The sequence below is a fragment of the Leptonychotes weddellii genome, chromosome 9 (assembly GCF_054177405.1).
Source record: "Leptonychotes weddellii isolate Sample4059 chromosome 9, ASM5417740v2, whole genome shotgun sequence".
Taxonomy (NCBI): Eukaryota; Metazoa; Chordata; class Mammalia; order Carnivora; family Phocidae; genus Leptonychotes; species Leptonychotes weddellii.
This window is the reverse complement of record NC_138377.1, coordinates 82,284,263-82,304,729: the sequence shown is the minus strand read 5'-3', so window position 1 is coordinate 82,304,729 and position 20,467 is coordinate 82,284,263. Positions and strand designations below refer to the sequence as shown.

General features: G+C 41.2%; 1 protein-coding gene across 4 annotated transcripts in view; it reads right to left on the bottom strand.

The window, feature by feature from the left end:
- Nucleotides 1-8,535: 8,535 nt before the first annotated feature.
- Nucleotides 8,536-20,467, bottom strand: part of TMOD2 (tropomodulin 2) — a 48,297-nt gene continuing 36,365 nt past the window's right edge. For 2 of the 4 annotated variants that reach the window (XM_081831096.1, XM_081831099.1), the window contains 3 exons: nt 16,891-17,034; nt 11,383-11,523; nt 8,536-9,455 (listed from right to left, as the gene is read on the bottom strand). In XM_081831096.1, the coding sequence (XP_081687222.1) occupies nt 9,417-9,455; nt 11,383-11,523; nt 16,891-17,034 (324 nt within the window). In that variant the 3' untranslated portion in view covers nt 8,536-9,416. Of the gene's footprint in view, nt 9,456-11,382; nt 11,524-13,272; nt 15,813-16,890; nt 17,035-20,467 lie in introns of those variants that run through there. The other 2 variants (XM_081831097.1, XM_081831098.1) reach the window with 2 other exon arrangements.

Here is a 20,467-nt window from a genome sequence, read left to right as displayed (position 1 = left end):
GTCTACAATTTGGAGGACCCCTCCCCCAACACACACATACCTTTTGAGTCATGAAGCTACCAGATTTCCCTATTTCATCTCCTTAGGTTGGTTGGGCCCCACACACAGCCCAATCTCATTCAAGCACACATACATCTAATTCCTCCTACTGAGGTCCTGTGACATGTGGGACACTTGCTAGAGGCTGTGGGCATCTGATCATGTTCCCTGGCTGTGGGACTAGGACATGGGTAAGTACTGGGGCAGAGGAGGCGTGGGGTGCCGCTTCTCATAGCCACAAGAGGAAGGCTGAATAATCAAACCGAGAGACGGAGGTCCATAACAGAGGAAAGCCCAGCACAAGACAGACCCAAAAGTCAAGGAGTTGCTCCTGGAGCCAGATTGCCAAATGCAAGGGAGGGTACCCAGAAAGCAGAACAGGTACAAACAAGTTAAAACATCAAGGAAGTCACAAGAAGCAGAGCTAAATGAGAGGGCATGTCAGGAGTAACTCCTGAGTCAGCTCTATCTTGTTTATATTCAATTATTGGAGTGATGAGGGAGGGCTTATTTGCCAGAAGGAATGGACAGTAGAAACACAAAAATAAGTAAGATACAGTCCTGCTTAAATTCCTGACATTGCTGACACAAAATGGACAACTTTATTGGCATTAACATCCATGGATATTCAAGTTACCGTTTAGGATAGTAATACCTAAGTGCCTGCTACATGTCAGGCACTGTCCTAAAGTGTTTTACACATTAATCCTCATAAGAGCACAACTGTCACTACTGTCAAGTATGATCATGATTCCTATTACACAGGTGAAGAAACGGAGGCTAGGAAATCCACAGAAATTTATACAAGTAAGGTTTTAACTAGGCAAGTCGGACTTCAAAGTGCATATTTGTAACTCCTATTTATTACAGCCCCACAACCTGAAGGAATCCTTTAAACAAAATAATTACTATACTTCCTTGTGCACAAGGTGTGGAACAGCTTCTGTGCACACGCACACACACACACACACTTTAAGTAAAAGCCTATGAAAAACATGCTGTGTTTACTGTGCTCAGATTCCTTCTTTGCAGAAATTAGACCTAGGCCCTCTGTGCTTCTTCTTGGACCTTTCCATCAGTCTAAGTGACAAAGAGGGCAGAGTTCAGCAGGAGGGCAGGAAAAATAGGTTTTCTTGCTTTACCAGGGCAAATCTTTAAAATGTAACTTTGTTACTTTTAATGTTCTGTGTTATCAATCCCAGCATAGCTTAAAAAAAAAAACCTTAATCTGAAGTTGACATTAAAAAATCAAGGTAAAACAATGAACCCTTTGGGATTATCTATATTCCTGCTCCCATTTATTCTAACAATTTTTAACTGTTTAGCCAAATGTGTGCATATTTGTTTTAATGAGTTCTTTCTCCCTCTGGCTACTTCTCATCTATCTACTTCTTATCTTCTTCATAGTAAGTACACTTTATAGTCCTTTCTGCAAATGTACTCATCTAATATGAGAACATGGTGCCAACCATTCATTTTAAAAAGACAACGTGTCTAAAAATTAGCCAGATTAAATGAGACTTTACTTTCATTTTAAAAGGAAAGTTTATTAATTCCTAATGTTCTGTACATTTTCACTTGGAAACTTCATTCCAGACATAAATGAATACATCATATCTTCGAAAGCAGAAAGATCTTGATGAATTAAAACAGTATACATTTACCTTAGCATTAGGTCTGGCTCGCTAATTCCAAAGGGTCAAACATTGCACCTATTTGTGCCCATTGGGATTCTTATTAATTATCAGGGTAAGAGGATTTCACGCTTCATACATCTTGCTTTATCACACACTTATTTCCCACAATGTCCACTTTCACATTTAAAAAGCAAATTAGTCTTTCATTCCCTATTGAATAAATGTCTACCTTTAACTGAAAAGTTTCAAAATGAAAAGTGAAACTATGTGAATTTTTCAGTAACTGCTTAGCCAAATAAATGTTGCCAATATAAGTTTAAACAGTTTACAAAGTATTATTTCCTTTGTTCTCTTCAAACAATACAGGTACACACATAAGGTCACACATCACAGGCATCAAAACTGGTAAGATATTACGATTGGTGGCATGCAAGTATTTTACATTTTTAAATGCAATGAAAAATGCTGCTTGTTTTCTTTCCTTGAGTAGATGAAACAGAATTAAGATAAAGGTTTAATTAAAATACCAATATTATTCCACAAATATAGTGGGTTTTTTTTAAACCAAAATGGCAGAGATAAGAATTTTAGGTCAGAATAATTTCTTTCTTAACTAAAGATTGTCACTGGCAATGTTTGGTACTAAAATAAAATTTCCTTAAAAAGCACATTTTCTATTCATCTCATTTCACCATATGGCCAATTCCTATCTACTTGCATTTAGATCATCCATGGGAAATTTTAAAACCTGGGCCAGCTTGTCTCAATTGCACAGCGTATTTCTGATTGGCTTCTCTCTGTTATCAATATGTGCTCAAAAACACACACGTGCGTGCACACACGTGCGCACATACACACACACACACACTTTAAGTAAAAGCCTATGAAAAACATGCTGTGTTTACTGTGCTCAGATTCCTTCTTTGCATTTCCTCCTCTTCTTCTCCACCAATTTTGAGGAGAAAATATTATGTATTTTAAAATCTCCTTTCAGAGAAAGCTGCTCCTCCAGAACTATTCTGAAGACAGTAAAAACCGCTGAAGAGGAACAGGTAACTGTCTGTGGAATGTTCAGACCTCTTCCTCTGGATAAAGCCTTCTGAAGAGAGATGGAGCTGTAATGGAGGCATTACTCACGCATGCTCAGAGGCAATGGAAACTTCAGAATAACAGGATTATTGTAAAGCTTGGGAGCTGGGAGGGACCTTAGAGAGCATCTAACCCACTCTACTTCATTTTACAGATGAAATGTAGACAGAGATGGAAAGTCTTGCCCAAAGTCACACACAGCTAGCATCCAAATAGCACATGATGACCAATGGAGCATCATTCTTGCGGGGCAGGAGGACAATTGAACTCAAGCAACATTTATGAAGCACCTGATATATACAAAGCACCTTACTAGATGCTACTGAAGACACAAAGCTTGATGAGATGGTCCCTGCATCCATGTGCTTATGAAAGTCCCGTGACACCACATTTCAATATCTTTCTAAGCACAAAAATACTGGCTAGGGCTAAGGTTGCTGCTGGTGTTAACAAGGCAGTTGCTGCTCGGGAGAGCTGATCTCACAGGTGACACTTTCTCCCTTTCACTGTAAGGACTTGAGCCTGTTAAGCCGCTGCTAGAGCCTTAAGGATAATCTTCTCTCCTAGGCCTCCTGTCATACCTCAAGTCACAGCCTACCCCTGTGGTGACAGAGCCTGGCAGGAGGGCTGCACTGCCCCAGACTCTCCTCTCAATTCTTAATCACTGTTTTGCTCCCCCCACTTGTGTCCAGCCTTAGACTCACTGCAAGGGTCCTGACCACGTCCTGGGGTACTGTCAAGATGACCCAGGAAAATGCTCTACCACACACACATCACTGGTATATAACACCCACCCACCCATCAACTACCTCTCCCGTCTCTGTGTTAGAAATGAAATAATTCCAGTCCCCTACATCATACCCATGCTGTGATTGCTCATACTCAGTGGTCAGAAGAAAATAAAACAGATTGAAGAGGCAGTGGAAAACATTAGTGAATAGATGATGAAAATGATGTCCCACTTTTGTATAGCCCTTTCCACTGTAGAGTTTTCATCCCATTATCTGATTATTTTCTCACCACAAATCTGTGAGGTAGTTAGTGAAGCTATTATTCCCATTATAATATAGCTGAAGAATCTTAGGCTTGAGAGACTAAGTGGCTTGCCCCAAAGTCACCCAGCTAAGATAGTGTGGAGCCAAGTGTCCAGATGTCTTGACTCCAAATCCAGTGCTCTTCCCCCTATGTAGTCTATAATTGTCAGGCAATTGAATGAATTGCCCATGATCATATACCTGCTAAGTGTTGGTGATGGGATTAGGAGTCAGCCTACGAGTCAGTTAGCATGGTGCCCTTCCACCATACCAACTAGCAGAGCCGGTGTGCTCAAAATGACTACCATGGAAGATGTCAGAGAAAAGTCCAGCCTCCTTCACCCTCTCCCAAGTCAATGATGCATTACAAAACTGGGACAACTTCTGCTAAGTGTATGGCCTTCCTAGAACAGTACCCAGATCCAGGTTACAAATTTAAACTTTTTAACACCTCCTCCATCCATCTCCTGGATGTTTAATCACTACTGTTATGGGCAGATGGGAAGGCGGTGGTGAGCTGAGCAGAGTTTACTTCTCCCCTTAAGCAAATGGAGACCTTTAATTTCCATCTTCTTCCCCGCCTCACTCAGCCCCTCCACTTAATAACTTCTGAACAACAAAACAAAATTCGATCTAATCTAGAGTTGGGAGCAAGAAAACAATAAATCCATCTTGAGGTTCTGGGTACTCTTCTCTCTCAAGCTTGTTCCCAGGAGGCCCGATCATGTGATTTTCATCCAGAGGGCTCAGCCTGATGCTGCCAAGCGTTCTCACACCTTGCCTTTGCATGTGCCCCAATCCTTTAGCTTTGAGGATGGTCCGTTAAGTGGCAGAGATATTTGAAGTGAGGAGCAATAAGGGGAACCTGCTATAGGAAGGCAGAGCTAAAACATTTCTTTTTTGTTCTCTGCTCATTAAAATGAAAATAGCTATTATTGCATCATTAGTGGAAGAGTGGAAGGAAGCTTCAGGATCATGACTTAAAAGCTGACACCAGAAACAATTCCAACTCAGTAAAGGTAACATACCATAGAACGCAGTATTCATAACTTACTGCCCCCTGCCCACTTCCGCTGATGCTATCAAAACTTGAACTAAAAAGATGGTATCCACTTTGCAAAAAGGCACTCTACCCCCCAAACCCAGAAACACATATCAAATTGTATTAATCCAGAATTCTTACACTTTCTCTGTCTCCTTTACACTGCCTGGGAGAGGGCAAAGTACATCATATCCCTGAAAAAAGGAAGTATCTGCAAACTGTTTTGTAAATTTAAATGGCTATCCCACATTTAAAGCATGCTGATGCTTCACGCCGGTTTCAAGTTTGAGTGTCCGAAATGTTCTCATGGTAGTTTTTCAGAGCACGCTGGTTTCCCTAATGTTGGTGCCCTGCCAGGGCCACATTTCTGCCTGGAAGAGAAGTAGCTCTTCTTTTGGTTTAGTGTACCAAGCTTCCCTTAGGGAAATTGTTCTGAGTAGTATAGGCATTGGGATGATTTCTGAGTTTTTAAATGGAGATGGGCTTTTATTGTAAGATGAACTGGTGGTCTAAGATGGGTGAGCTGCACGTGCCCCTCCAGGCTGGTGATTGTCCAACCTAGGTCCGCAGCAGCTCCAAGAGGGGTAAGGGAAGAGGGACCAGGAGACAGCATCTCCCTTCAATCCGTCATCCAGCTTTAGCCAAATACCACTTATAGTATTTGGTGATCTTTATGTACAAAATATTTATATACAACATACCCTACTAAGATGGAAGGAAGGGGCGTAATCGTGTTGATGAAGATGAACGTGCTTGCACTTACACACTTCAGGCACATGAAGAGTTTAGTGCTGGAACAATAAAATGATTTGCAGGCTTCTAATAATTATTCCCTAAGAGTTATCTTCTATACATGCTGTGAAATTTGGTGGTTGGTAACCTAAGCTGCCAACTCCAGGAAGTGATTTGCACTGAACCTGGGCCTGCAGCAATGCTAAAAAAGGACAAGGGAAATGGAGCTGGGGAGAGTGCATCTCCCTTCAATCAGTGGTCCAGATGTAGCCACATACCTCATTAGATAATTAGATATTTGGCCACACACGTGCACGGCGTGCGCACGTGTGCGCACACACACACACACACACACATTTATTTACATTATGCCCTATCAAGATGAAAGGAAAGGATTTAATTGTGTTAATGAGGATAAAATAGCTTCCATTACACGCTTCAGGCAGATGGGGAGATGTAGTGCTGGACTAATTATATAATCTCTAGACTTCCAAAATTCTCTCTTAAAAAGTCGTCTTCCACATATGCTGGGATGGGTGTTGGTGATAAGAGCCTGCACGTCCTGATGTGTGATCTGACACTAGCCTGGGCCTGTGCAAGTCTAAAAGGGGGAAGGAAGTGGTCTGAGGAGAGATTATCTCCCTTCAATCAGTTGTCCAGATGTTGCCAAATACCTCAAAATGTAGTACTTGGCAAAATGCATACATATAAAAATATTTTATATACATTATGCCCCACCATGATGGATGGTAAGGGATTAATCATGTGCAGGAGTACGAAAAAGCTTTACTTACACACTTTGGGCAAATGGGGAAATGAAGTCCTGGGCTAACTCAATGATTTATAGGGTCCCCAAAATGTAAGTTTATCTTCTAATAGTTATCTTTAATATGTGAATACTCATGGAAATGTCACCTTTCAAGCTACTTCAAAAAAACAAGTAATGATAAGATAAAGTGATTAGTAATAAATATTTGATTTTATAAACTCTATTACATGTGACCCAACTATTTCACAAGCTAAAAACAGGGCTAAATTTTGTTAATAGCCCACTATTTTGCTTTAATACTATCAACAACCACAGCACAGTCACCATCAAATTCTTTTCTTTCTTGCTTTCTGCCAGAGTTTATCAGGAACTGCTTTAGCCCCCAGTCCTTGGGGCTACAGGGAACACTCTGCAGGATACAAGATTTCTTAGAGGTGAAGGCAAGAAAGAGAGTGAATGAGGAAAGAAAGGAAAAAGTCTTACTTGGAGGGCAAGTCAGGGACTCAGCACTTACAATATATCTGCAACAAATCTAAAGGAATAGGAGAAAGACACTTAAGAGAAAGGTTCTTCCTTTTGGCAACATGGTAACCAAAACATGTATACAAAAAAAAAGAACTGTGTATAGGGTGTGCTGATGAATGTTTATCAACCAGCAAAGTAGGGGGGAACATGTCCTGATTTGTAACATTTGCTAATTTCCATAGTATAAGTACTCTCACCGCGGCCAAGTTCAAACTACCAACAAGAAGTCCTAAACTTCTGAGTTGGGAAGAGATGCACAACAGCACATCATTATACAGTATTTCTGTCATACAGACAAAATAGATCTGAATAATCTCAAGAGCAAAGAAAATTAAAAGGTAGTTTTGAGTATTATTTTTGTTTTTTAAAATAATCTAATTGTAAGTGCATGCCATTTAATTTTTAATAATGGCTGTGTTTAACAACGAATTTGCAAAATTCTTGAAAATTTAATAATTGGTAAGCCTGTATGAGTTGGCTCCAACATACCACACCTAAATGAGTAAGAGGGAAGGAAAAATCAAACTGAAAACCATCAAATGATATTTACTATGTTTTTATAGAGAGAGATATAGTCAAAAGCTAATTAAAGGATTTTTAGAATTCCAAATATATCAACATATTCTGCTCATTATTCCCTCAAATAATGTAAAATATTGTCAAGAAAATGAGAAGTTTCAAAGGAGTTTAGTGATACAGATGTGAGTTCTTATAATACAGGTAAATGTCCAATTTTATGAAGGTTATCTCTCCTAACCAGATTCTATGTGTTTTACAAGCTAACTAGAATAATGCACTCATTGTTTTCCCATTAGCTTGTTTTACTACTATCGAGCAACTCAGGAACACTCAGTAACTAAACAAATTCGGACTTGGGCCCATCTTCTGCTGAGTCAGCAATCTCTTTAGCTCCAGGTGTCACCAGCACAAGGGATGTCGCCTTTCCAAGGCTCAGAATTTCAGACAAAAGAAGAAAAAAGAGAAAGAGCTGGAAGGGAAGGAGGGGAGAAGAGAGAAGAAAGGGAGAGAGGGAGAGGTGCCTGAGGCAGGGTCAGGGTGCCAATGATAGCCTCAGGCACTGACTGTCATCAAAGGCATGTGAGCTTGAGCCAAAGACTGTAGTCCTGTGTTTCCTTAGCTTAGCATCACACTGTTGCTCTGCTAGATGAAAAGTTATTGCACACAACCACGCAATCACCTCAGTTGTACATTCACAGGCTTTGTCCTTGAGATGACACACATCTGGAGAAGCGATAATTCACACTTCTTTCCTGATGTCTGCAAAGCTCTGGATAGATCATGCCATATGGACAAATGTTTGTATAAATAACTTGAACATTCACATTTCATTCTGTGATCTTGTCACACTAAAGATAAAGCAATAAATGCCTCTAAAATTTGCCAGAAAGGGGTGCCTGGGTGACTCAGTTGTTAAGCGACTGCCATCAGCTCAGTTCATGATCCCGGGGTCCTGGGATCGAGCCCCGCATTGGGCTCCCTGCTCTGCGGGAAGCCTGCTTCTCCCTCTCCCACTCCCCCTGCTTGTGTTCCCTCTCTTGCTGTCTCTCTCTCTCTCTGTCAAATAAATAAATAAAATCTTTAAAAAATAAATAAATAAAAATAAAATTTGCCAAAATGATGCAATCATATGTATCAGACAACTCTGACTAAGGTGTAATTATTATTGTTTTATTGAGGAATGTACTGTCTTAAAAGCCGCCCTCTTTCTAAAATTTAAAAATTTCCCATCATGTCTGGAAAAGTTTAAAACAGCTTTGTAAAAAGTTTTATTTATTAGAGTCATGTTAAAGATCGATTTATGTTGAATAATCAATAAAGGTAAGTGTGCTAATTAATTTTGCTGCCTGTAAGTCTACCTTGAAGACTATTCATGGGTTACTATTTCAGACTTATTTGCTGATGCTGTGTTAAAGTATCATGATGCTGCCTTGCTTTCAGGAAAATGATACCACTGATCTTCCAACAGTGGGACATGTGCATTTAGTGATTCTTCTGGAACTGGGGGAGAATTTGCGCCAAGTTGGTCACATTTTCTCACCCAGTGAAAGATTGGCAATACTAACTTCTTATGTGGTCAGAAGAGTACTTCTGATGTATTTAGCCTAACTCAAAGCTATGCATGTAAACAGAGATAGGCCTCTATCGTGATCACAGTTACAAATACATGTATATACTAAATTCCTTTCAGTGATTTAAAAAAAAAAGAAAAGTTCATGTAAGAAAGCCAGGCAACCCAATCTGAAAGTGGTTAAGTAATTTTCGATCGCTGTTACCTACTAAAGCTCTGCTGAGGTCCATTGGTGCGAGTTGCCAGAGGTGCCCGTGAGCAAATGAGACAATTGTATATCTTAAAAAATCCAAGATAAATAAGTAGTGCTAAAAAAGAACAACGATTAAATTATTAGCCAGGTGGTTAACGGAAATGCACAACCTTGAATAAAATGGTCCTGATGGGGAAGGAGAAGGGTTTTTGCTTGCTTATTTCTAAATGGCCACCAGGGTGCAACTCAGCCTCGTCTTGCGAAAGTTTACCTTCGGTCTCCTTCAACTCGCTTTTTACGAACTAGGTGAGAAATAAAGACAGGAAAGAAAAAAGGTAAATTGAAGGAATGGTGCTTAAATTCCAGAGCAACAACATTAATCACACTGAACAGCAATCTCACACGTTTAAGGATATAGTTATCTTAAATTTCAATACTCAATTACCCAGTACATGCTATAAATGGAAATGATATCATAACCTAGTGTTTTGCGGAATTTACATTTTAAATAAAGTCACGTCTGATATTTGAGAACTTGAATGTTAGAAATTTCTATGGAGTGGCAGGTCCAGAATAGACCCGTGAAACAGTGAAGTCCTGAGTATTTCCATGGTCACATACCCACAGCCTCTGTGCAACCTGATCCCCACCTGGCTTTAACTCCCCAGGACGACACATGTACAATCTATGAATTCAGCTTACGGCCTGAACACCAGGAGGAGCCGCAAACAAATGTTCAAAGTTTCGAAACCTGTTTTATACAAACCACCTCCCCGCCCCCGGCAAGTATCAGCTTCCAAAGAAGGCGTGATTCAGATGGCAGGCAAACTCAGAGATTAAGGTTCCCTTAAGTGGGTACTTAGTATCAAAAAGTTGCTCTGATGGCCCATTCTCAGTTTCTGCAACCCATTTCCCCCTTTCACCTCCCCACCGCAGGCCTGTCTGGTGGGTAGGAAGAGGGTTACTCTAACCTTCCTGGATTTGGCAAAAAGGTGCCCAGGCTGTGGTCCTGCCCTAACTCTCCACTTTAAATAGCCCAGCCTGCAGAAAATGAGACAAAAGCTATTGCCCACAGCTGCCACTTCTGGGCTCATGATCGTTTTTCCATTTACTTCAAGCCTTTTCTTTTGCCTGTTTCTCTTTGGTCTCCATGTTGTTCAGCTGTGGACTCCCTGCAGTTCTCGGTGCTGACTGCTGCCTCCACCCTTCCCCAAAGCCCTGTGTGCAGGGCTGCCCCCTTAGCCTCATCCTCTACATCCCAATGGCAAGCACTGCCATATGCCTGGCCAGCCTCTGGAGGTCACACAACCTACCTGGCCCGGGCCTCAGCAGCTTGGCTGAGCACGCCTGGGCAGGGAGAGGGACACTAATCTTTGCCTGCCCCTTCCGGTTCCAACTCTTGGTTTCTGTCTTGTCTATGATCTGAATCCTCCCCATGGCCAGCACTCTACTTGGCAGAACACTGTGCCCAGTTCTCCCAGCCAAGGTCTGGCTTTCTGTCCCCAAACCTCAAACTGGGGACCGAGTGCTGCTATTGGCTGGCTGCTTGCCAAGTGACTGTCGACTCTTGGATGTCCTGTTGCCATGCTGCTTCAGGTGACTGAGCTGTGCCCAGACCAAGCCTTCCATATCTGTCCCATTCTTCTGTGCTGTGGTTGACCAGGATATGCCCCCTCTCATCCTAACAGAAGAAATATTATGGATCCTCAGCAAAGAGTAGGCAGCAGGAAAAACTAAAGAGGGGCTAACTGAAAAAGCTACTTCTAAGTTTAATCTTTATAACATAGCTCCATTAGTTTACTTCACGTGGAAATCACCAAAGTATCAGACATAACTGCATTTATACCCAAGTGCAAAAGCACAGCCAGGGGTCAAACATAAGTGAACTGGGAATTTCCATGTCACTGTATCCATCTTCTGGTGCAGATAACAACACAGGGTGGCTACATGTAAGAAGTAAAGGAGAACCAAATACAGAAAGGAAACCAAGCAAAAATCAAAGCCTGTCTGGAAAAGAAGAACAAATAGTTCTTCTTGAGAGAATGCTACAATAAAATTGAAACACCGCAAAGCTGATGAGAATTCCCAGGATAACGTAATAATGTGCATTTGATCAAGTGCTGACACCAAAGGCCAGTGGAATGATGTCTGTGAGATATTGCATCTGAGGTGGAGAAATAGTCACCGTACTCTTCTAATTGCTAACAGCACACATTAGGGCTGCGTTACCTAGGTCATTATTCTTTGTGATGGCGGCTGCCACCCTTGTTCGAGGCCCTTGCTTGGTAAACTGATATCCAAACTTGAGGATCCTTGAATTCTCCTCGAGCATCTGGGCAATTTCCATCTCCACAGCAGTTCCCAGCTGCTGTCTCTGGTTACAGGTGCGGACACATAACAGGACGACCAAGAAGAAAGAGGAAACAGTTACTTGCATGGGAGAGATGCATAGCTACTTGCTGGACAAAAACGTAAAGGGGTAAAAGTCTCACATTGAAAGGAATAAAGTCACTTGAGATATTTTCTCCCATATAGTCACTTGAGACCTGCTCCTTGTCTAGAAGCAAAATCCAACAGACAGCCAAGTCTGTTGGCATGCTAAACTGAAAAGACTAAGCCAATTATTTATGAAGGAAAAGATGATTCCACATGTAAAATTAAAGCAAAACTAATATCCGGTGCTTCCAATTTACCCCAGTTTCTATGGTTTAAACAAAGGGTGTTTTTAAGTAGTGAAACTGTCTTATAGCAATCAATCCAATTACTGAATTTTCTATTCTGGGATCCATTTCCAAAATAATTAAAGGTCATCAACCAGCTGGCCATTCTTTCTCAGCAGATTCTCAGTAGGAGATCCCAAAGAAACTTCATTGTGGTTTGAACCATGGCCAGGATAATTATCAAACCCTGAAGGGTGTTATTGGGCTGTAGAAAAATCCCCAAGTTTTTTAAGTGGGTGAAAAGAGGTTTCTTGGTTTTTTTGTTTGTTTTTTAAGCTGAGACATAGAATAAAAAAACTAAAAGCAGAATAAAAAAAAAACAGGGGCATGTAAATATAGGAATTTAAAATTAATCAAAATTTAACAGTTAACAAAAATTAAAATTCAATTTTTCCATAATATATTTATTAAAAATTTTTAACTTAAAAAGTATAGGCTTGGGGCGCCTGGGTGGCTCAGTCGTTAAGCGTCTGCCTTTGGCTCAGGTCATGATCCCAGGGTCCTGGGATCGAGCCCCACATTGGGCTCTCTGCTCAGTGGGAAGCCTGCTTCTCCCTCTCCTACTCCCCCTGCTTGTGTTCCCTCTCTTGCTGTCTCTCTCTCTGTCAAATAAATTAAAAAAAAAAATCTTTAAAAAAAGTATAGGCTTATTTAGAAAAAGCACATAAAAAGTGTATAAAATACAAAAGCTCCCTTCCCCCAGTATTTCCATTCCCCATAGAGAAAGCCAGTTTGGCATATGATATGTAGTCTTTTAAAACATTTTCTATGCATTCATATGTATACCTAATCATATGTACATGTATGCTTTTTCACATAAATGGATTATACCAGCATATTGTTCTGAAACATTTTTATTTCTCATTTAACATTAAGAACACCTTTTCCATTTCTACTATTCCAAACAACGCTGCTGCGGTGAATTTCCCTCGCACACACAGTATATCCTAGGACATTTCTGCAAGTGTGCCGGTAGGGCAAATTAGGGCTGGGCCCAAGAGTAAGCATGTTTCAAATTTTGATACATTACTCACTTACCCTCAAAAGTATGAGTTTTTTACTCCTACTAACAGTGTTTGAGATTTACTATTTTCCCTACCCTGGCCAACATAGGATATTATCAATCTTTTCCCCGTTTGTCATTCTAATTGGTGAAGATTTATATTTCACTTCTATTTATTTAATTGCTTTAATTTGCATTTCTCAAATTATGAATAAGAACAATTAATTTTCTTATGCGTCTGTATTTCTCTTTTTGGAAACTACCAATCTCTGTCATTTGTATATTTTTTTTAAACAGCCCATGGTTCCTTTTTTTTTTTAATTTGTAAGTTTCTTATATATTAGGAAATTAGCCTTTTGTCAAATGTGTTGAAAATACTTTGTTCAGTTTGTCTTTTGACTTTCTGATTCTCTTTTCATTTTCATGTGGCTAAATTTATATCAATCTAGATTTTATATCATGTTTAGGAAGGCTCTTCTGATTTCTTCTATCAGAAATCCTTCTGATTTCTTCCATTTTATGATTTCATATATTTTCATATTTAAATCTTCATTTCATCTGGAGTGAATTTTAGTATAAGAATCAAGATAGAGCCCCAACTTAATCTTGTTCCAAAATGCTAGTGAAATTGTCCCACTATCTTTTACTTTATCCTTTCCTCAAGGAGGTACTTTGCTACAAATTTCTCAGGTGTACTTGGATCTGTTTCTGGAATCCACTGTTCTGCCAAGTCTATTTCTATGCCAGCATCATGCAATTCTGATTGCTTTATTATATTTTAAAAATACACCTTTTAAATTTGGAAAATGTAAGTATTGAGCAGGTGGAGGAGAAAATTTAAGAGAGAAACTTTTATGTTCTATGCAAGGCCTAAGGTCTAATTCTTTGCTCCTTTTCTTTCTTTTCACTCAGCAACCTGTCAAACCAGTCTCTCCCCAAGAAATTAACAAAATGTGGTATTTCCAGTTAGACAATAACAACTCTGGGTATCCAGTGTAGAAATCAGTGTTCTAAGCTAATGGGAGGGAGAGGCAGAGAAAAGAGATCCTGACCTCACAGTTCCATGAACAACTTTAGCTCACGACATGCTTTAGAACAGTGGGCTGTACTAAAGATTGAGATTGAGCTAAGGCTGGGGCTGCCATAGCTATGCCTTATGCCCCTGGTGCTATCCAAGGGCAGAAGGAGCTCATGAGGTTGTGGCTGATGGGGAGGGATGACATAAAAGTCCCTTTACTTCCCCTCACAAATCTCACGCCTTTGGAGTCCTGCGCCTGGGTAACATGCAGGATGGGCATGCTGATGGCTATATAAGGGATGTAGGAGCTGCAGAAAATTATATTGGGAAGGAGCATAGAAAAGAAAGGGAGAAAGTAATGTAACACAGGGCACCTTTCTTTCTCAGCCTGAGTCTTTTTATTTGAGGTCTTCTGTGTCATATAAACCCAGGGCAACAAATGTAGGCCAAAATTTCTTATAATTTGTCTGTTTCCCTTTTATAAGTCACTAAATACAAATGAAAAAGAAAAATCAAAGTTTAAGCATACATTTCTTCTGTTTTTTTAATGACCTTTTTTGTTTACTCAAATTTATTTAGCAGTTACCCATCTGTTTCATTAATATGCATCACCGATTGTCCTTCTCACACGGGGCATCTGATTAAATCATTACCTATTTACCCAGAGCCTAGCCACAGCAGCCTGCCCCAGTGATGGGCTCTCAGCAGGCCTTCACTTTGGCGCGGCTGCCTGCCCCAAGGGTGCTAAATTGGTCTCAGCTGCTGGCCCTGCCTGAGGAAACGGTCTTGCAGATTATTTTATTTCAAACCCTTCATTACACAGACGAGGAAACTGAGGTCTACTTCTAATAGGCTATGAGTCGATAAGCAGAATTTGGATGGAAATCAAGTTCTGACTCTGAATTTCCTCTTTCTTGGAATAAAGCAAGGAATTTTTCCGGTTGCTCTAGAAAGTCTCAATCCTCTTGTCAGAAGTGTAAAGAAGCTATTTCAGAGGCATATTGGGGAATAAAGTGGGAAAACTACACCATTCCATTCTAGATGACTGAAAAGGGGTGATAAGGTTGATGTAAGGGGATTTAAGAGAGCAAATTCAGGATTTGTATTTCAGGGTCTTCTTCACATGCATTAGGAAAAGCTGCTCTCGTCTCAACGTTCAGGTTTCCATCTCACTCATTTGATGTAGGGTTGCCAGATTTAGCAAATAAAAATACAGGACACCTAGTTAAATTTGAATTTTGATTAATAAAAATAAATAATATCAATAAATAAAAAGAAAAAAATATATTTTAGTATAGTATGTCCCAAATATTTCATGGTACATACTTATACTAAAAGTTATTTGTTGTTTATCTGAAATTCAAATTTAACTGTATTTTATCTGGCAATCCTAACCAGGTGGTATCTTACAAGGAACCAGGAACATAGTTTCTGGAACATTACTTCAGATACGGGGTTTCATAATGGCCTAAACCAACATGAGAAGTTAAATACACTTTGGAATAAGGTATCCACTTCTGTCGTAGATGTCCTGGAAATAATATGCTAAGAGCTCACTTAACTACTGCCTAATACTAGTTCAACTGATAAATATTCCTGAGCTATCACTTCTTTTCTTTCAGTTCATATTTCTCTCTAGCTCATTTTCCTACTCTCCCACTCCCTGATGCCTCTTTTTAAATTTACTAGCAGCTGGACACACACCAGGATACACGGCATCCAGCTTCCTGAGAGTGTACGGCTGGGTGTGTATATCCCCTTCACATATCTTCATTTGGGAAAGCTGCTTTGGTGATGCATCCTTTCTGGGGAGGGTGAGAATAAAGGAGCACCTGTCTTCTGTAGCTTCCCCTGTTCCCCTGGCAGCAAGCCTCTGGAGGAGTCGAGGGGCAGAGGACCTGCCCTGAAGGAGCTCACGTGTCCTAAGTAGCAAAAAAGGATAGTAGAGCTGTTCATGGGACCTGTTGGGGGTTTCCATACTTAAGCAAAAGTCCTGGGTAGAATCCCGGGGCTCTATCAGCTCTTGGAGGGTTTAGACTAGGGAATTTCCAGACATGCAGGGGGCACTCTCAGCGGGCACTCTCCCCACTGTCCCTGCCACCCCCACCCCTAATAGGAGAATGCTCACAGCACAAGGCTCTGTGTTGTCTCCTCTTTCTGGGCCCTTGCAGGGCCCTTTCTTCCCACTAGACAGTGTCTAGGCCTCTGAGACTCACTGAGTCCCATGGCAGACAGTTCCCTGTACTGAAAGGGGCAGGGCACAGCACTATGCTGAGAACTGAGGCTTGCTGTCCAACAGCAGGAGCCAGCTGAAGCCAGCAGAGCCACTGGAAACACGGCAGGCGGATGCTGGGAAAAGACCTTCAGGGTACAGGAAGATGTGGCCCTAGAGACAAGCCGCTTGCTTTGGCTGTTGATGGGAAGCTAAGAAACACCGCAACAGAGCTGAGACCGTGATCGCACTATGGGTGTGGCCTGCTTCTCTAAGCCAGACCATCTTCTAGAACCTGGATTCCTCTAAACAGGCTCTGTGGCCAGGCGCAGACTGCGGGAGTCTAGTTTTGCTCAATTTTTTTTCAGCTCTGGCAACCTCCAACCAAGAGCAAGGAGTCTGTCTCTGGGCATGGCCAGCCCGCTTTCTCCTCGAAGCCCTAGTCCCAGTGAGAGGCAACAGCAAGGCTGGGACAGGACTGGCTGTGGTTCCTGCTAGGAGGCAAGGATGACGATGGCTGCACAAAGTAGCCCTCAACACCTTCGGCACCCCTCCTCTCTGCCCCAGTACCTGACTAGCTGAGGGCTGGTGGGGAGCTGGCCCTTTCCGTCTTGGGCTGCCTCACTGTGCATCGCGTCTGGTTACCGACATGCACTCCCATATCCCCTCCACAGGCCAGCAGCTGTTGTAACTTACAGGAAAGCCGGAACATCGAATCGAGTCATAGAACTTGGCTTTAAACTCACTGCCTTGTGGCCCCCTCTTCACATGCACCCTGTGAGTCACACCTGGTTGTCGATCTTGATCTCCGTCAGGGTGTCATTCTCTCTCAGTGCCTCCACCAGGGCCAGGATCCCGGACCCAGTGATAAAATTGGATTCGATGTTGAGGCTTTTCAAGGTCTTATTTACTTTCAGCATATCTGCAAAAGCCTTATTATGCAAAAAAGAAGTAACCATTAATGCTTGTAAAGATTTATTTACTGAACTCCCAGCCCCAAATTAAACACAGATGTTTTTTATATACTAAAAGAAAAACTTAGTCAAATCAAACTAAGAATAATTCAGTCCAGCAGCCCAGACTTACGAATTTTGCATACCTGTAAAAGAAAAACTAAAACAAAAAATCCTGACCCAGGATTACCAACGTTGTTATGTAAGAACGTTGAGTAAAATCCCACCACCATATGTTATCATTAGCAGTTTTTTTGTGCGTGTGTGCGTGTGGGTTTTGTTTTTTTGTGTTTTTGAGAAAAAGACATTTTAACATTAGGAGAAATGTAGAAAGGACATGATCTCAGAATTATTATTATTATTTTTAAAGATTTTATTTATTTATTTGAGAGAGAGAGAATGAGAGAGAGAGAACACCTGAGAGGGGATAGGGTCAGAGGATGAAGCAGACTCCCTGCCGAGCAGGAAGCCCGATGCGGGACTCGATCCCGGGACTCCAGGATCATGACCTGAGCCGAAGGCAGTCGCTTAACCAACTGAGCCACCCAGGCGCCCGATCTCAGAATTATTTTATTTTGTCCCTTTTCCTATGAACGGATAAAAACACTTTACTGTCGACTAGCATGTAGGCACTACTGATGTAGTCATATTATTTCAGGTCATCTATAAATTAGAATTCTTCAAAGATAACTTTTGGAATATAATCACCATTCAGAGTAGCAAACCCACTGGAGACCCCCAGATCAAAACAAGAGATACACACATGCACCTGCCTGTTCCCCTTGCACCCAAAGTTGGCCCCTGGCATGAAGAAAAGATACCATTTTTAAATGACTGGAACTCTCACAGTGCAAGAAAAACAAAACAAAACAGAGGGCCATTACCTTGAAGAATTGCCAAAATACAGAAAAAAGACAGCCTGGTGGAGAAATGACCACAAAAAAAGCTGTTGCCTGAGACACCAGAGGTAAGGTAAGGGGCATCTCCTGAAAGAACTGCCTTCAGAACAGACTGGAACAGGTAGAGCAGACGGAGAGCACGTCGCCCCTCCCTGCAGTTTCCCAGGAAAGAAGCAACTGCCAGCCCCCTGTCAATGAAAACTTTCCTAGGAAGAAGCTCCAGTGAGGCCAGGAGCTGAGACAGAAGCCATGCAGAAACAGAGGCACCTTCAGACCCCTCACCAGACACAGTGTGGGAGAAACGGAGAGGAGAGGCAGCTATGTCCAGGAAGGAACCCCTCCCAGAGTGAAGCCTTCCTAGCCATAGACTTGTGGGGGACTCCCAGCTACCTGACAGCTCCCCATGCACACCCTTCAGAGAGGGCTGCCAGTCAGTTCACCTGCCTGCTTACAAAAGCATGCATGCATTCATTCATTCATTCAATCAATCAATCAGAAAAGACTATCGGGCTTCTACAGTGTGCAGTATGCCAGCAGCAGAGAAAAGAAAAATCTCTGTCCTAAGAGGGCAGTTGATAAATAAATAAATTACATAGCCTGTTGGATGGTGACAAATGGGAAACAGAAAGGGCCTCCCTTTTGAGGGAGAGGTCTGTTGGTGAAACACATTGACACAACTGCAGAGGAAACGATCCTGGTTTACACAAAACCACCTCGTTCTCTATTCGCAAGTCTGGCAACCAGTGACTACCGGACAAAGTAGGAAAACCAACCTCATGGAAGAGAAAAGCCAAGTTGACCAAATAGGACAACATGCCATAGAGGGAACAGAAACAAATGTAAAAATTCTAATTGTTATTCTCCCTCTTCTCACCCACCAAAAAAAGAAAAAGAAAGAAAACACATTGTATCCATAAAATAAATACTGGCTATTGTGGGGAGAAAAAAAGAGGAATTTGAACAAGAAAATGTTCTGAAAAGTTTAAATACTACATTGAAATAAAGAAAGGTAATGGACATCCAGAATTACAAAATGAATGAGCATGTCTGAAGAGCACGTTGGTGAGTGAGAACATAAATCGAGGGCTATTCCCAAGAAGGTAGAGTAAAAAGACAAAGCTAGAAAATATGAGACAAATGTTAAAAGATATGGGGAAAGATACAGAAGTTCAACATTCATCTAGTAGGAGTTTCAGAAGGACAAAAGAAAAAAGACAACACAAGGGAAGAAATTATAAAATAATAAGAAAAAAATTTCCTAGAGTTGAAGAGAGTTATGAGTCTTCATCTGAAAGAACCCATAGAATGCTCAGCAAAATGAGTAAAGAAGACTCACAAGTGGACACATACAAGTGAAATTTCAGAACTCCAAGGGAAAAGAGAGAGTCCTAAAAGTTTCTAGTAAGAAAAAATAAGTTACTTACAAAGGAACAAGACTCAGACCAGCATTAGTCAGCAGACAGCAAGGCCCATGAAAACAGAGATTTATATATTTATATAGCCAGGTAGTTGTAAATACTGGTGAAAAGTTTTAAATTTTTACAATCAATCTATATATAAAACATAGACTATAAGGGCATAAAACATATAAAACTGAAATGCGTGAAAATAATGGAATAATTATAATTTGGAGGTAGAAAAAGGAGGAGGGATGAAGGCAGATTATAGAAATACTCTCAGCTTTTCTAATGGAGAAACAAAAATTATTTAACATGATAAATCAAAAACAAAAAAGTATGTATATCAGGGGTTTTCTACTCTGCCTGCATGTTAGAATGAATGTTAAGATATATAAAGTATTGGGCCCCACCCCAAATGAATTAAATCAGAATCTCAGGCTATAGCCTGGATTGCTATATATTTTTTTAAGATTTTATTTATTTATTTATTTATTTATTTATTTATTTTAGAGAGAAAGAGAGAGAGTAGAAGCCAGGGCTGGGGGGACAGGGAAAAGCAGAATCCATGCTGAGCACAGGGCCTGACAGAGGGCTCAATTCCACCACCCCGAGACCATAACCTGAGCCAAAACCAAGAGTCAGGACACCCAACTGACTGAGCTACCCAGGTGTCCCTGGACTTCTGTATTTTTAAAAAGCTCTCTGGGGGGCACCTGGGTGACTCATTTGGTTAAGCAATTGCCTTCGGCTCAGGTCATGATCCTGGAGTCCCGGGATCGAGTCCCGCATCGGGCTCCCTGCTCAGCGGGGAGTCTGCTCCTCCCTCTGACCCTCCCCCCCTCATGCTCTCTCTCTCTCATTCTCTCTCTCAAATAAAAGCTTTAAAAAATAATAATAATAAATAAATAAATAAAATAAAAAGCTCTCTGGGTGATTAATGTTCACCAGGATTGACAACCACTTTTTTTTTTTTTTTTAAGATTTATTTATTTGCCAGAAAGAGAGAGAGTGCGCGGGGGGGGGGGGGGACAGAGAGAGGGGGAGAAGCCGACTCCCTGCAGAGCAGAGAGCGTGATGTGGGACTCCATCCCAGGACCCTGAGATCATGACCTG